Genomic DNA, 16,115 nt, shown 5'->3' on the forward strand with positions numbered 1-16,115 from the left:
ATTTTCAGCTTGTGTAGAGAATGTTATTTCAGTGTGATTATACAAGAACTTTTTGAACCAAAATTTTGAGATTGTGCAACAAATATTTCTCAATGTGTCTTAGGGAATATTATGCTTGAAGCTTGTCCAATCTACAATGATTTTGAAGATTTTCTTTTGCTTGTTGAATTTAATTACTGAGTTAGGTTTTTATTCTGACAAAAAACAATTGAAGAAACACAGTAATTTGGTTCAATGATCTAAATTTGTTTGTTCTGTTTTGGGATGTGATTTTTTGAATGTCTTGAGGTGGAGGATATCTCCAAAAGTGATTGTGGAGTTTGTAAGTTTTATGAGAATGCCAATATTTTAACAGAAGTTTGACATTGTAAAGTTGGGATATGTTGGATCTTGGTTTTCTCTATTTTTCATAATTCAATCTTGGATATGTTTTTGGTGCAGTCTATAGTCCTCAAGGTTGGTATCATGCCAAGATTGTGTTGGTGCCGTTCTTGGAAAACTTGAAGGTTTGACAGCTCTTGCATTTATCTAGTTCCATTGTCTTGCTCTTCTTCTTCTCTGAGACTGTGCTTCTTTAACTATTTGAACAATGCCAAATGCACTATTGATGATTTCCTAATTTGTATTTTTATTCGCCTGCCAAGACACACATTCACTTTACCCATGTTTATAATAACTTGTATATTGCAATTGAGTAGTACGAAATTGTGTGCATGAATGTGAACTTTAATTTTGCAATGGTACTATCTTGTGAAAGTTTGCTATATGAATAATTGGGTCATTTAAAAAGGCCAACAATTTGTATGAAGATAGGGTTCTTGAAGGTCGTCCTTCACTAGAGAAATCATAAATAGATTTCTCAGAGGTATATATAACTCATCAAACTTCAAGCTCAGCTCTTAAATGATGTATATCATAATTTTTTTTCTTTCTTCTATTAAAAAATGTATATCATACTGCAGTTTTACATTTATTCACTCTATTTGTTGTAGTGCATGTAAATGTATGTGTATGATACTTGTAGTGCATGTAAATATGTCTGAACTTGTTTTGGTATTGGTTTATGTTATGAATTTTGGAATTGGTTTCTGTTTTGAAATTGGTTTCAGTTGTGATTGAATGTTATGTTTTTGTTTCCATTGTGATTGAATGATTTGCTTTTAATATGCATTTTTGATTCGTTTTATATAGATGGAAGATTGTCTTGTTTCAAGTGGCAACGTTCTCTTGGGGAGGAAATTGCTAACTTTCAGCTTAAATTCGGTTCTAAGAGGAGATGTCGTCGAATTTTGCTAATGTGTTAAAATTCCCGACCAAGAGGAGATGTAAATTTTTTTTTGCCACTTTCTTATGTATATCTTAAGATGTAATGAGATAACATTGTTAGTTCATCAATTTATGAAAGTCAAGTTAGAAGGAAATTTGTCAATCTCTAGTTTCCATGGTTTTATCGTTCCCCTTGCAAAGAAGAAAATAATACAAATGTAACCAAATCAATGATTTAATTGGCAAATGCCATGACAGATATGTATTGCACATGTATATCCCTTTATTGCTTGTGTATTGTCATTGTATAGCCTTTTATTGCTTGTGTATTGCTACTGTATTGCCCCCGTATATCTTTTTTTTTCTTCAAGTTTGTGTTGGAATAAATTTATAGGCGGAGTATGGAGTTTGTGTATTGCCATTGTATAGCCTTTTATTGCTTGTGTATTGCTACTGTATTGCCCCCGTATATCTTTTTTTTTCAAATCTGCGTTGGAATAAATTTATAGGAGTATGTGTTTTGCTATTGTATAGCCCTTTATTGTTTGTATATTGCTAGTGTATTGCCCCCGTATATCTTTTTTTTTCTTCAAGTTTGTGTTGGAATAAATTTATAGGGAGAACATGGAGTTTGTGTATTGCCATTGTATAACATTTTATTGCTTGTGTATTGCTACTGTATTGCCCCCATTTATCTTCTTTTTTCAAGTCCGTGTTGGAATAAATTTATAGGAGTATGTGTATTGCTATTGTATAACCCTTTATTGCTTGTATATTGCTAGTGTATTGCCCTCGTATATCCTCTTTTTTTTTTTTCAAGTCTGTATTGCAGGTATAAAGGTGGGGATGGGGATGGGGATGCGAATGGCATACCCACCCCTGATTCGACCCACTGAATCAGAAAATTTGAATACACAATATAGCCCCAAAAATAACATATTTTAACAACAATGTAGCACATAGAATACGCAAATACATACCAAATTAAGAAAATTTAACAGAATTCACAATCCACCGAACACCAAACCCAATACATATACAATTCAAATTCATAGTCCATAACAAACCAACACAATTCATAATGTATGTCCAACATTAGGTAATGGAACATTGTTTTTATATGTGCTTTTATTGTGGCCTATGTCATTGCTTCTTGAGCATTTTCTCCTTATGATATCCTCTCATTGCAAGGGAATCCTTAGCTTCTTTCGTCGGCTTGGCATGACCTTTGCATTAGGAGGACGCACAACTCTATTTTGGACATCTTCAGGAATAACCCATAGCTCTTGAGGCTGTACCGTGTAGATGGTATCTGAATAAACATCTAACCATGTATTTCGAGTGTAATAATGAGAAGCCATGGAGTATACATTTAGTTTCAAGAAATGACCAACTCCAACTACATGCTTGCAAGGTAGTTGCTCAAGCTGAAACTTCCTATAACTGCAAGTGTTATTCGTCAAATGTACGTGGCCGTCCATATCACCGTCCACGACATTATACTCTACGTGATTCAGTTTCACGACATTCATCCTTGAAGCACATTCCAACCTGCGTCTCAGCTTCGTCTCGTCAAAGTCAGGGCACAATGTTGATGTACATTTCAAAGCAAAATCACGACGTTTACTGAACCATTTCACAAGCAAATTGATGATTTCATCAATCAAATGCACCACTAGTAGCATCCTTGCGAACTGAAGGACTGAGTTGATTGACTCCGCAATATTTGTTGTCATTACATTGTATCGACGTCCATCCATGTGAGCTTTAGACCACTTGTGTAATCCTGCACTTTCAAGATACTGAGCAACCTCATCATTTCCCTTGATCTTGCGAAAATGACGATCAAATTCAATGATACCATAAGATTTTGCAGCTTGTTCAAAGTATAGCAATAATTTATCATGTTTTTTTCAATTCGAAAGTGTGTTTCATGTTCCCCTTCATATGGTAAACGCATATGCCATGTTGCGCCGTTGGAAAAACGTTGTGCCACACATTCTCTATGCTAATATTCCGATCAGAAATAATCAAAAGATTTGGACACTCACCATGGCTTCATGAAGCTTACTGAAAAACCAATGCCATGATGCATCCATCTCTAAATCCCCAATTCTAAAAGCAAGAGGATATATATTTCGATTTCAGTCAAATGCATTGACAACAAAGAGGACACCCTTATACTTACATTTTAAATGTGTGGCATCCACAGCAATGACTGGCCGCATCAAAGATTGAAACCCTCTAATACATGGCCCAACAGCCATAAAAAGATACCAAAAGTGATTGTTCTTATTGGTGTGGATGTATGTCTTTGTGCCAGAATTCACACGCTCTAATTTGTGACAATAAGCTGGAAGGAGAGAATATGCCTCCTCTACTGAACCTCTAGTGGACATTAGAGCTAACTCCCTCTATCTCCAAGCTTTGCAATAATTAATGGTAACACCAAAGTTTTGTTTCACATCTCTGATTATATAGCACTTGCATGACGATGCTTGTCATGTATAAAACTCATATCACATTCATGGACCGGATTATATTTCACAATCATGAAGTTCTTTTCTCCATAACTAGATGCACGAAGCCGCCATGGGCATGGACCTTGAGAACAAACCACAACCAATCGACTTTTGCAAGATTGCTTCACCTTAAATTCAAAGTGACCTCTCACTGCTGCCAACTGTAACTTGTTGGACAAGGCTTCCTTACTAGAGAAAATTTTCTCAACTTCCAATTTTGGATCCCAATTATTTCGTGAATACACGTTTTCAATATCTTCTTCATCATCATTTACAATACCCAAATTGTGCACGTTTTGTTCACCCATTTGCCTCCAATTATGTCGAATAGAAAGTTCAGACCTTGTTCCGAAACCCACCACACCCACTTGTGAAAATATCTCCGAATAGGCCAAAATAGGAGGGGCTAAGTGCATTTGCAAGCCATTCATTTCCGTACCATTATCACCACTATGCACCCCCTCCACCCATGTAAAATTAATCATGTCTAAATATTCTATTCCAAAATCACCATGTACATCACCATTGCTTTCAACTATGGCATTTGAAGAGCATGCCATCCGACTCATATCCGTTGTGATATGCATACGATCACCTACGACATTTGTCACTCCTCTGTCTTCTATGCTCACCAGTAAAGGAGCCACTTTTGAAGGAATTACATCACAAATGTACTTAATAAAAAATTTAACATCATCATTGTCCTCAATCTTGATATGCTTACACTCATTCGAGGATATTGAAACTGAGAACTTTAAACAAAGCTTGTCTTCCCTGTTGTTTGTATTAACAATCGTATGCACCTGTTCCAAAAGCTCACCAAACATGATGTTTCGCGAAACTATTATGCCTTTTGAGTCACCCCTTTTATATGTGCACATCTTCTTTGAGGTTACCCATTTTCCATTGTAGCAAACCAAAATTGCAATTGTGTCCATTTCTGACCATCATAAAATTTCCTTTTGTTAACATATGTTAAGCTACCAATAAAAAATCTATCAACTAGTGGATAAACCATATAGATAAAACATCAATTAAACATCAATAACCAACAATTTTAAAACATTAGTATTATGCAAAGTGAAACGGTTCAGCTAGCATAGCTCTGTTTCAAGCTCCAACAAGAAAGGCATGTATCAAGAACTCTTAAAGTTAAATCCAACCCAAAGCCATTAACCTAGGGTATCCTATTACTAACTAACTACTTACAAATTGCCAAACCTTGATTGTCCAATGTTGTTTCATATCGAATATCATACCACCCAAAAGAGTGAATACGTTACTTTCAAGGAGATCTGCAAGTCCCAATCTCATTCACAAAACAATGTATACATCATTTCAAAGACAAATTATAAGCACAAAACAATGTATCCAAGTCCAAGAGCTTAACAACCACATGAAATAGTTGGTAAATTTCATTCAATCACAGAAACAGCAAGCCACAACAAAAACCCATTAATATCTCATTCAAAACAGTAAAAGCAATCACCCAATAATCTCAATCAATCAAAGAAACCCAAAACAAAAACAAACAAACAAACAAACAAACAAAAAAAAAAAAATCAAAACTCACCACAGTGAAGATTGATGATGAAGGTGTCGTGGCTTTATGGTGGAAGTCGACAACGGAGGTGGCAAGTCAAGACTGTGGCTTCGTTGTGAAGGCCGACAACGGAGATGGCGAGTTGTGCCTTGGCTAGGGTCCAGTTCCAAATTTGGGGTTCAACCTTAAGGTTGAAATAATCTCATAGTTGGAAGACACAACTAAGAGGAGATAGAGTTAGGGGAGATTCTATGGTTGAGATGGATTTTATAAGGTTTGGCAGAAGGAAGAAGAGGAAGAGGAAGAGCAACGACTGAGAAAAAAAGAGAGTGAAGAATGGGCAATAGGCTGTCAATAAGGAGTTTTTATAAGGGGCATTTTTTATTGAGTTTCAAAATAAGGATATTAATGAATAAATTAGGTGAGTCAGGGGTAAAGCCGCCAATTTCCCTATAAAATAAGACAAAAACTTTCAGCCCAGTTTGCAAAGTACTCGTTTTGGCCGCACACCTATATATCTCTATATTTCAAATGTGTGTGTGTGTATATATATATATATATATCAACACAAAACAGGATGAGGAAGGCTTCAATTTGATGCAACAATCCAAGGCAATTGCATTTATATATATATATATATATATAATATAAATACAAAATTGGATGATGGAAGTTCAATAAAGCCCTGGCCGCATATCTTGAAGTTTCAGCCCCACTTATTTGAATATATGTATGTATATATAGAATAAGACAATTAAACTTCCAACCTAAAAAACCCTTCAACCGTTAACAAATTCAAAAAACTCCAGCCGCCATTCTCCAAAGCTCTATCTACTCCAAACCAAAATCCTTTCAGCCCAGTTTGCAAAGATACCAAATACCCCAGCCGCATATTCGTCCCAAGGCACTAGCTGCTCCAAATCTCGACCGACATGAGACTCCTTCAAGACTCGGCCGAGCTCTCCCAAGCTCTCCATCATTTCGGCAGCAAGAACCCCGACATTTTCGGTCGCTACCTCCTCCAATCCCGGCCTCCAAACCCCGAGCCGAGATCTTCCGCTTCATTCGGACTGCCCGGCTACGTCTCGCAAGGCCCATATTTCTCCGGCCGTGCCCATCCAATTCTCGTGCCCGGGTTAGGTAGATTTCTACCAACCCTAAATACTATTGTTACAGTAAAACGACTTACCTGGTTATACCAAATTGTAGCTGCTATGTGAGTTTTAAAACTCGTAAGTAAAGATGGATCAATGAGACCTACTCGAGATGGCTCAGTAGGCTCAACATCTACCTCAACATTACTATCATGACTAGTAGCTACATCTTCAACCTCTGTGTCAACATTACTATCAACGGCTACATCTTCAACCTCTATAGTATCCTCAAAGTGGTCTGGGGACCATGCTGGGGCTGGTCCTCTTGAGAGGCTAACCTCGCCGCTCTATGTCTCCTCATTGAGGCTGTGGACGCTGTTTATCAGGTCGAGATGATGAATCCTCAGTAGTACCTCTGATAGTCCTCTTCATATCTAAAGAAATAATATTAAGTACAAACTCAATAATGAATTTGGTAGATGATCACTAAAACAAGAAACAAATTCACTGAAACAGAAAACAAATTCAGTAGACTACCATTGAAAAACGGAAGCAGATCGGTGGACTACCACAAAAGGAAACAAATTCGGTGGTCAGCCACGAAAAAATGGAAACAAATTCGGTGGATTACTACCGAAACAAGGTAACGATTTTGGTGGGATTTACACAGATAAGTTAAGGAATGAGATTCATGAGGACAATTTAAGAAGAAAAATAGGGTGTAGTGAGTAATTTTAAATTTTACTAAAATTCAGTGGGATGTAAAGAGAATATGGGGTGTAAAGAGCAAATTTTGGAGTGCCAATAAAATCACCCAATAATAAATTATATCACTGCAAGTGGCATTGAATTTTGAGTTTTGGTGTAAGGCTTTCAAAGGCTTTTTTTTTGTTTTGGGTAAGGCTTTCAATGGTTTCACTATTATATTTACAATGACTATCAAGATGATTGTGAGTGCATATCTTATGAATTTAAAAATAAATAAAATTTTGGTACAGTCTTCATATATTTTGAGAATTCCCTAATTTGTGGGGATTGAGTTTTTCCTTAACTATGTGGGTAATTGTTGGAATTTTTGTGGACATATGGTTGGAGTTGTGTGATCGTTTTGCACAGGAGTCTAGAAGGGATGAACTGCTGAGCTCCATTGCATACGGGCTCTGGCGGCTATGGAAGTGCCAAAACAGTTTGGTATTTGAAGGGATTCCGATTCACCCAGCTGAGGCTATGGAGATCATGATCAAGCAGCAAACTGATTTTTTGCAGACTAGGGAGAAGGGAAAGGAGACGACACCCATCCAAGGAGGTGGCGGAGAACATCGAAGCATGAGCACTCAACAATGGTCCTGCCCTCTGATGGATTTTGTTAAAATCAATTGTGACGGGGCATGGACGTCACAAACTTTGCGTGGTGGGTGGGGTTGGGTGATACATGATGCATCTGGGGTGTTTAAAGGGGCTGGGGGTGAAGGAGGTGTGTGATGCAAGATCGCAATAGTTGCTGAAGCTCCCCCAGGGTGCAAGTCACATGTACTCTTGGAGAACTCACCTATTGCATAGTATTATGTTGCCCATATATAAATATATACTTTCATTGTTTTTTTAATGGTAAAATTTTGAAAACCTTGTGGGGGATTGTTGGAATTTTTAAAGGTTTTAAAAATTTAACTGTTTTGATTTATTTAATTATTTTGGCTATTTTATTTTATTTATTGTGCGGGTTATGAATATTTAATTTTCAGGTTTTATTTCTATATTGAATGCCTTAATTTTCTAGTTTAATATGGTGAAGGTTACATGTTATTGGATGCTTATAAAAGGCCACTCCTTCTTCACATTTGAACAACCACAACATCATCAGTATATCACATACCACAATCACCACCACAATCTGATTATCTCCTTTTCTACTTTTATATATATTCTCTATTTTCTATTAGTATTTTTGGGCAATGGTTATGTGACTTGGAAACATATCTGTCTGTGAACGTGCTCATAGCGGATCTTGAGTTTGTGTATTAGGGTTGTATCTTGGAGTCTTGTAGACCGTCAGTATCTACATGTAGGGAGGCTACAAAGACTTTAAGACAACGTCTTTAACGTGCTTCATCGTACCAAGCTCACCTTCTTACTTATAATTTATTTTGCTTTTACTTACCTATAAATATGTTTTTCTTCATTTTCATTGTACCTTAATAGCTTTCCAATTTGTTTATATGTTATTTATAATATAAGGTTTTTGTATTTGGCTTTACGAAAGAGAAAAACTATATTTTTTATAACATCATATTCCCATAATCTCATTGCTAGGTAGTTGGACAATTCTTCCATTGTCAGTGCATACAGTTGATGCTTCCAATCATGACTGGGAAACCTCGAGCCTTGGCTTTTTGTAGAAGCCTTTGGAGGTCCATAGCCATAGGTTTGCGGAGGTAATCCCTCATGTATAGAGTTTCGATTGCATCACAGAATCTGACCAAGCTCTCTAGGAAAGTGGATTTCCCCATCCTAGCAATCTCATCCACTGGTCTGTAGATGCGCCAAACACCAGCATCCATAAAGAAGCTGTAAACTTTTGTTCCGGAAGTGCAAACATAATGCATGATTTTATTGAACAAATGGGACTGCGTTCTATATCGCCCTTGAAAATCAACAGTAGAGTACAACAAATTTGGGATAAAGTAATCTTCCAAGAGATTTTTACCCTGAGAATGCTTATATTTGTCCATGTTCGGGCCACGGCCGACTTGTGAACCATGGTGGGCTTGGCTTGATTGATCGGAGACACCAGGGCTCGACACGTAGCTTGTAGCTGTTGAGGAAAACAGGTTGACGCCAGGTGGCATCAATCCACGGGATTTTGAAATTTTTTTACCATTGGCATGTGTACGACATGCGCCAACATAAAAAATTTGAATCACTTGCGCTGAAGCCACCGTGTCGCAGCCCTCGTGCACGAGCCCGGCTAGATCTGCTTTGCGCTTGCCCGGTTTGGTGGCCCCACCATCGGCCGGGCTCTGAAGCTCACAAAACGCCCCCATTTTTGCTCGGGCTAGCCTTCATAGGTGAAAGTGCTCTTAAAGCATCTTGAAGCGAGTATGTATTAAATGAGTTGGCTAGCCCCATAAGCAAATGAGTCATGTTGTTCCATTGGTTTATATTTTCAATGGTATTGTATTGATTGTTTTTAGTCTGTGTGTTTGTAATTTATGGTTATGGAATTAACTTGTCTTCGAAATCTACTATTTTTAGGGTTAACTTTTTCATGAAATAAGTAAAAAGTGACAATATATGAATTTAAATGAAAATACTTCCCTTTCGGCTAGAAAAGATAAAGAATCTGAACTTGATAATTTAATATTTTCATTGTAACCATTGGATGAAAATCAAGTACAATCAATATTCGATCCAAAAAAAAAAAGTACAATCAATCTACGTTTATTTATGTATAAAATTGATGTTCACGTAAACTCTAAAACTCACTCTATCTATTACAGAATTCTAAGACGGATCCTAAAGTTGAAGTTACACCTAAGTTGAAGTTGAAGTTACACTCTAAAACTCTTATAAGAGCATCTACAATGGGGGGATGTATGTTAAATATACACCCGTTGTGATCAGAATCACCTGCAATGAGAGGGTGTAAATTGATGTATAATTACATCATCACCATGAGATGTAAATTTAGATGCAATTGTACATCTATTTTTACATCTTTTGCAAGTGGGACTCACCCGAGAAAAGAAGAGGAAAAGTGAAGGAAAGTCAGCATAAAAGAGTAGGACCTGCGGCTACAGTAATTGCTGGACAAAAATTCACATGCGGAGCAATTTTTTGGTTGTCATGTCCCCCGCCCCCAAACAAAACGGCTAGTTTGCAACAGCCAATTGAATTGTCAAAAAGAGGAAACAGCCAACAGCCAACATTTAATCAGACAGCAGCTTTAAATATTTTTGGATGAAATCATATATTCTACAAATTTAAATATTTTTAGGTCTATTTGTTTGAAAAAAAAAAATTAACTTAATACAAAAAAAAAATTAATTTTATAAAGTAAACACAAAAACGAATTAAGACAAACAAATCAATTATACATCTTTAGATTTACATCGTTTCCCATTGGAGCAAAAAATGTATTTACACCCCTTGGAGGTGTAAAGGGGATGTAAAAGTGGCTTTACACCCAAAATAACCCCCCCTCCTCCCCAATTGTGGATGCTCTAAACAAGTGTCCCTAAGTGCAAGTGCAACCCTCCAAGCATGGAGTACCCATGCAAGGAAATGTTACACAAACAAACAGATTGGAAGGAAAGTAAAACTTTGGCCGAAGTGGGTAAACTAATGACTCATATGATGAGAACTAATCAGTTCTTGGAGCAATTTGTTGTTTTTAACTTTCAAAGTCTATGAAGGCAGACAATATATGAAATTCAATGAAGATAGGCCTCCTCCTCCTAGTTAGAAATGATAAGGGAATGCGAAGTTGATAAGATAATGTTTTCACCTTAATGGTTAGATGAAATAAGGTATAGTCAATCTAAGCCGTTTATTTATGTGTAAAATCAATTCATGTGAATCCTAAAACTCACTACATTTATTACCAAACAATAGCTTCATCTTCTCAATGCACCAAATGCGTCCAACCAAAGACCAAGTTACGCCTAACTTCTGCAAGCCTATCCTACAGGCAAGTGTCCTTGTTGGGTATGCAAGGAGGCTTCCGGATAAATCCTGACAATATGGAATACTACCATTCCCTGACCCTCTCTCCCTCAAGGCCCCCATCCCGCAAGTAGCGTCAGTCCTGTGTCAAGTGTTTCTCTTAGGAGTTTGATTAGTGAAAGTGTTTTAAGTCATTTGACATTGTTAGAAATAAAGAATATTAAAATAAAATAAAACATAATCCAATTTGTTGGATTAACGGTGTGAAATGATAATCTATGAACATTATCTCAAAGAATTATTTCTTGGGTTCTGAATTGTAATGCTAATTTGTTGTTTGTGCTCCCCAAATTTGACTTGAATTTTGTTTTGTTTTGTTGTTTTGTTGTTTTGTTGTTTTTTTTGTTTTTGTTTTTGTTTTTGTTTTTTCCGGTCTGGAGACTTGTTCAATGATCAGATGTCCCCAAATTAGGAAGAAAAAAAATAGGGTCATTGTTTGGTCACAATTCTGATGCGAGTATGCTTTAAATGAATGAGGCCTACTCTTGGATGAGCTTGTGAATTATATGCTGGTTATGTGCTTGCTGAGGTCTAATGGTAGTGGCAAGCTGATGTGTTACTTTTGGTTGGTGAAGAAGCTGTGTGCCGGTGGTGGCCGAGTCCATCCGCCGGCCTTTCTTGTCGTGGCTGCTGTCACGTAGGGTCATCGAAAAGACACTTCTTTTCCTCCCTGTTTTTTGACGCTCCAAACACAAATAAATGTGAAGCAACAATCAAAGAAGCAATTTAAGTACTCGTCGAGGCTGCATTCTGTATTCTAATTTCTGCAGAAGGCAATACAAAAAACTAAAAAGAGGGGAGGGCATAAGGCAAACCCTGAGACAAACATACAACACTTCGTATGTTCTTTAATGCTTTTCTCCAAATACATCACTGAATGCAGGTTCTGTAAGATACTACAGGAAAAAATTTAACCCAATTACCATCAAAAACGTTATCTATGATTAAAAATCTATAATGTAGCAGAATTTATTAATCCAGCTCAAATCTAAAAACTACGAATCTATGTTCACGATCTTATGAATCCAACTTCCATGTCTCCAGTTACTTCTGCATCATGACCTGTGGAAACAAAAGGAATAACATGAACCAAGTCAAATATTAAATTTTTTGTTTTTGTTTTTGTTTTTGTTTTGTTTTGCTAAGAAGTCAAAATTAACTGGATGTGTGTGATACACTGCTAAACAAAACCAACCGTCTAAAAAGGACTGAAAATATCTAAATAAAAGACAAATAGTCCTTAATATCCCTCTTGCAGTTGCAATGGCTAATAGATCAAGTATTAAAAATAAATAATAATGTTATTAAACTGAATTTTGTGAAATTTTTCCCATGAAAGTCGAACAAAATAAACTATTGCACCTCCAAGCTTCAGGTGATAATAGGCTTAATAAAACATTAGCTTATCAATGTCCAGATTTACTTGGTACTATTCTCTTCAATAAAGATTTCCAGGCTTATTCAAACTATTTAAATCTGACTCTGACTCTGGCAAACCAGGGGATTGATCTCTTTAGGGCGTGTTTGACTGCTATGTAGAGTTTCATTAAATTCTAGCTTTCTAACATGCTCTCAATACACACAGACGAGAATTTTTTGCAACAAATACAAAACACAAGAAAATTTCGGAATGAACAATCACCACAGTAACCAGAAGGCGATAAACTCTCAAGCCTATCATTTTTTACCACACAAATTATGCTAACAAGAACAAATATCCACATAGGAAAATGCATGTGTCCAACAAGTCCAATAATTTTAAGATCCTAACTTATATCTTTCTATCGTTTGCAAGAAATTTAACAAATTGAGTGGATAAGATAAAATAAATACAGTTCATTTTATCTCCCTTTTAAAGGAAGAAAATGCCCCATATGAAAGGAAAATAAAATCCCACAATCATTATGAGTTACAAGTTATAACTCACTTTTTCTCCAATTTGTCATCAGCATCTCTCACTGCCTGAACAAGATGATGTATCCGGTATTGGAGTTTAGCATTTTCTGCAGCAAGCTTCTTGTTCTGCAAGTCACCAAAAAAACAACAAAGAATTTAGATCATTCATTACTTCCCAAATGAGACAAAAACAAGATACAGGAGACATTGATGATACCTTTTCTTGTTCTAAAACCATCTCAGCACATGTATCTTTTAGCTTTGACTGGATTTCATTGATCAATTCGGAATAATCCTGATTTGCCGAATCTGCAGGATGACCCTTCTTGGCTGCAAGGGTGGCCTCAAGTCTTGCTAATCGCTCCTTTATAACAATGGTGCCAAGTTAGCAAGATTACAGGGGAAAACCCGTAGTTTCAATCATCAAACAAAATCATATAAACTTGATGCATATACTTTTGATCGGAAACAACTCATCCACAAGAATTATTAGAACTATACTGGAAGCAATAAAACAGAAAATTATTCCAAATATGAAAAGAATATATATCATAAAAAAAACATGTCTTGTATCATTTGCACCCATCTCAATCAAACAGATATCATCTATCAGCACATCATTAGTCCATAACAGAGAGGTTTATTTCTGGTTTCTTCAAGTCTTCTGTCAGATCAGTTGGAGCAAAACCAATAAGAAAATGGTGGTATACAAACTCCCACAGTTTGGACGAAAAGTCAAAGTGAATATAAATTTTTCCAATGCTAGGTATTTAGGGACAAGGTCTTGAAACCATCGACTCCAAACTATATATTTAGCTTTGCACGGAAAGTAGTTGAGTACTATCAGAGAATGTACCATCTGAAGGTGAAGGCTAGGCTTTTTTTGGTATTCATGAATTACAGTAATTGTTCGCTTCCCTTTTTTTAACTACTTAAAAATAAAAATTATATACAGGAATTATGGAATTGTTATGCAGCGCTTGTTACAATCATATGGACTTGTGGCATATTTTTACACTGAATTGGACATTTTCGCCGATACTGAAGTCTTGTAAACAGAGCAGTATATTAATCTAAGAACTAAGTGGGAGAAGTTGTAGACCTATCTTTATTCACCGACGACGAAGCTGAAATCATAGAAATCATTTGCTTCATAAAAGGAATATCAGATTGGTACTCATCAAATGCATAAGCCACTTGAAAGATTAAAAGCATTATTGTTTCCTTATTTCTGATGAGAAACAGAATTGGTGTTGAGTCATAGATTTTCCGTTCTTTAGGAACCAAAGAAACAAAAACAACCACTTACGCACTTATTTAGCATACTGCATAATAGCTCTATGAAGTACAATTTCATTATTGATAACGAAATCCACACCACAAAATGCAACATTTAGATTTTGTTTTTTCCCACAACCAGTAGAAACCAGCTCAGAAAGAAAAATTCTCAAACAAACTTATTGGGATAAAAGCCAATTATGAAACCAATCAAACCCGAATCACTAGCACTACCACCGATTACTGACACCATTGACCCCCACCTTCACAATTCAGCCAAACCCCATATGTACACTGACAGGATTCGAACACACATGTATATATGCATGTACATTTTTGTCTTACAGTTGAGAAGCAAAGAAAGCCTATTATGAATGACATCAAGGTTTTAAGCTATGAAAGCAAAAACTATATGTATAGATGTATTTATGCATAAGCAAGTAAAAACGTGGGTAACCTCGGCTTGAGAGGCTCTCTGGTAAAAGGGCTTCAAGGTCTCTTCGAGGACGCTTAGATTCTCAGACGCCATCTTTGGAGTTTGGTGCCCAAGACTTTCCAATAAGACGAAAACTCCGGCAATGGGTTTCCTCAGATTCTTCAGAATAGCTTCAGCTGAAAATTTTGACCAAAACGAAGGTTTATATACGCGTGTAGAATGGGGCCTACTCAACATTTTCGCTAGTTTAATACAAATTTAGGTTTTTTTATTCTGGAATTGTCCCTAAACTTGTTACAAGTGTTCATTTCAGTCCTCACACTTGGAAATCAATCAATTTGGTGTTTAATAATCTTTTGGTTCACACCTTAATTTGGTTTTTTTCATTACATTTCATTAAAATCTTTGTTCACATGACAAAATTTAAAAGATAATATTCATATAAATACAAACTATCCACTCGTGAGGCAAAATGTAGCTAATGTCTTTTACTCAATAAGGTCATTTGCTCTCTTTGTAGAACTAAATGTCAAATTGTAAGTAGAGATTAGATGACAACAATGATAAATTTGCCACATTAGATTGAAATAAAAACATGTAGTACATGAAATAGATTTGAAATGATTATATGCAATTAGTCATTTAAAATTCATTTGTTTTTTTACCTTTTTTTTTGGGTCAAATCTTGGTATATATGAATTGTAATAAGGGTTAATGACCTAAATGGTCCTCCAACTATCGCTCCATTATCATTTTGGTCCACCAACTAAAATTTTCAATTCAAACGTCCTTAAACTTTTTATTTTGTACCAAGATGGTCCATCCGTTAAAATCTGTGTATTATTCCATGAAATCGAGGGACAAAACCGTATTTTTAAGTGAGTATCCTCCTCTAAAAGGGTTATTGATCATGTTCACCCGTTCTTGGTTTACTCCTATGATGGAAGGGCAAAGTTCCCCACTGCCTTGAGAACCATAAACTGGTCAACAAGTAAGCTTTCTTTGGTGTGCGAGCGTGCCACTGCTAGCAAAATTTCTAGCAGACTTGGTTTGGAATGGATAACTTGCGTCCCAAGTTACTGATTTCTGCAAACAAACGATTGTGAATTTGGGTGAGGAATATCTCCCAAGTAAGTTCTTTTCCTGCCTCAGACTGGTGAGGACTTTAACAATTTATCTCAGTATAAAGAGGTTGCCTTGGCCAGAATGGTTTGAAGGGCAAAGTTCCCCACTGCCTTTTACAAAAATATAACAGTGAATACTTATACTAGAGGAAGATGAAGGGATAGCCGGGACTTTATTTCTGTCGAGATAGAAGGTTCTGTCCGACTGGATCGAGATGCCCGGCCGGACGGGAC

General features: G+C 36.4%; 3 protein-coding genes across 3 annotated transcripts; 1 reads left to right on the plus strand and 2 right to left on the minus strand.

The window, feature by feature from the left end:
* Window positions 1–2,447: 2,447 nt before the first annotated feature.
* LOC148914814 (uncharacterized) lies at window positions 2,448–3,365 on the minus strand. Its single transcript, XM_089043310.1, has 2 exons — window positions 3,318–3,365; window positions 2,448–3,095 (listed from the first exon to the last, which is right to left on the minus strand). The coding sequence occupies exons 1-2, from the start codon at window positions 3,363–3,365 to the stop codon at window positions 2,448–2,450; spliced, it is 696 nt and encodes a 231-aa protein (XP_088899436.1).
* Window positions 3,366–7,478: 4,113 nt separating this feature from the next.
* On the plus strand, window positions 7,479–7,907 carry LOC103342462 (uncharacterized). Its single transcript, XM_008246087.2, has one exon. The coding sequence runs from the start codon at window positions 7,479–7,481 to the stop codon at window positions 7,905–7,907; it is 429 nt and encodes a 142-aa protein (XP_008244309.2).
* A 4,057-nt stretch (window positions 7,908–11,964) lies between these two features.
* On the minus strand, window positions 11,965–14,969 carry LOC103342425 (threonine-tRNA ligase 2). The gene is made up of 4 exons (XM_008246047.2): window positions 14,779–14,969; window positions 13,261–13,407; window positions 13,075–13,169; window positions 11,965–12,209 (listed from the first exon to the last, which is right to left on the minus strand). The coding sequence occupies exons 1-4, from the start codon at window positions 14,848–14,850 to the stop codon at window positions 12,203–12,205; spliced, it is 321 nt and encodes a 106-aa protein (XP_008244269.1). The 5' UTR covers window positions 14,851–14,969; the 3' UTR covers window positions 11,965–12,202.
* Between the last annotated feature and the right edge of the window lie 1,146 nt (window positions 14,970–16,115).

Source organism: Prunus mume, linkage group LG8 (genome assembly GCF_029339155.1).
Source record: "Prunus mume cultivar Tortuosa linkage group LG8, ASM2933915v1, whole genome shotgun sequence".
Classification (NCBI taxonomy): Eukaryota; Viridiplantae; Streptophyta; class Magnoliopsida; order Rosales; family Rosaceae; genus Prunus; species Prunus mume.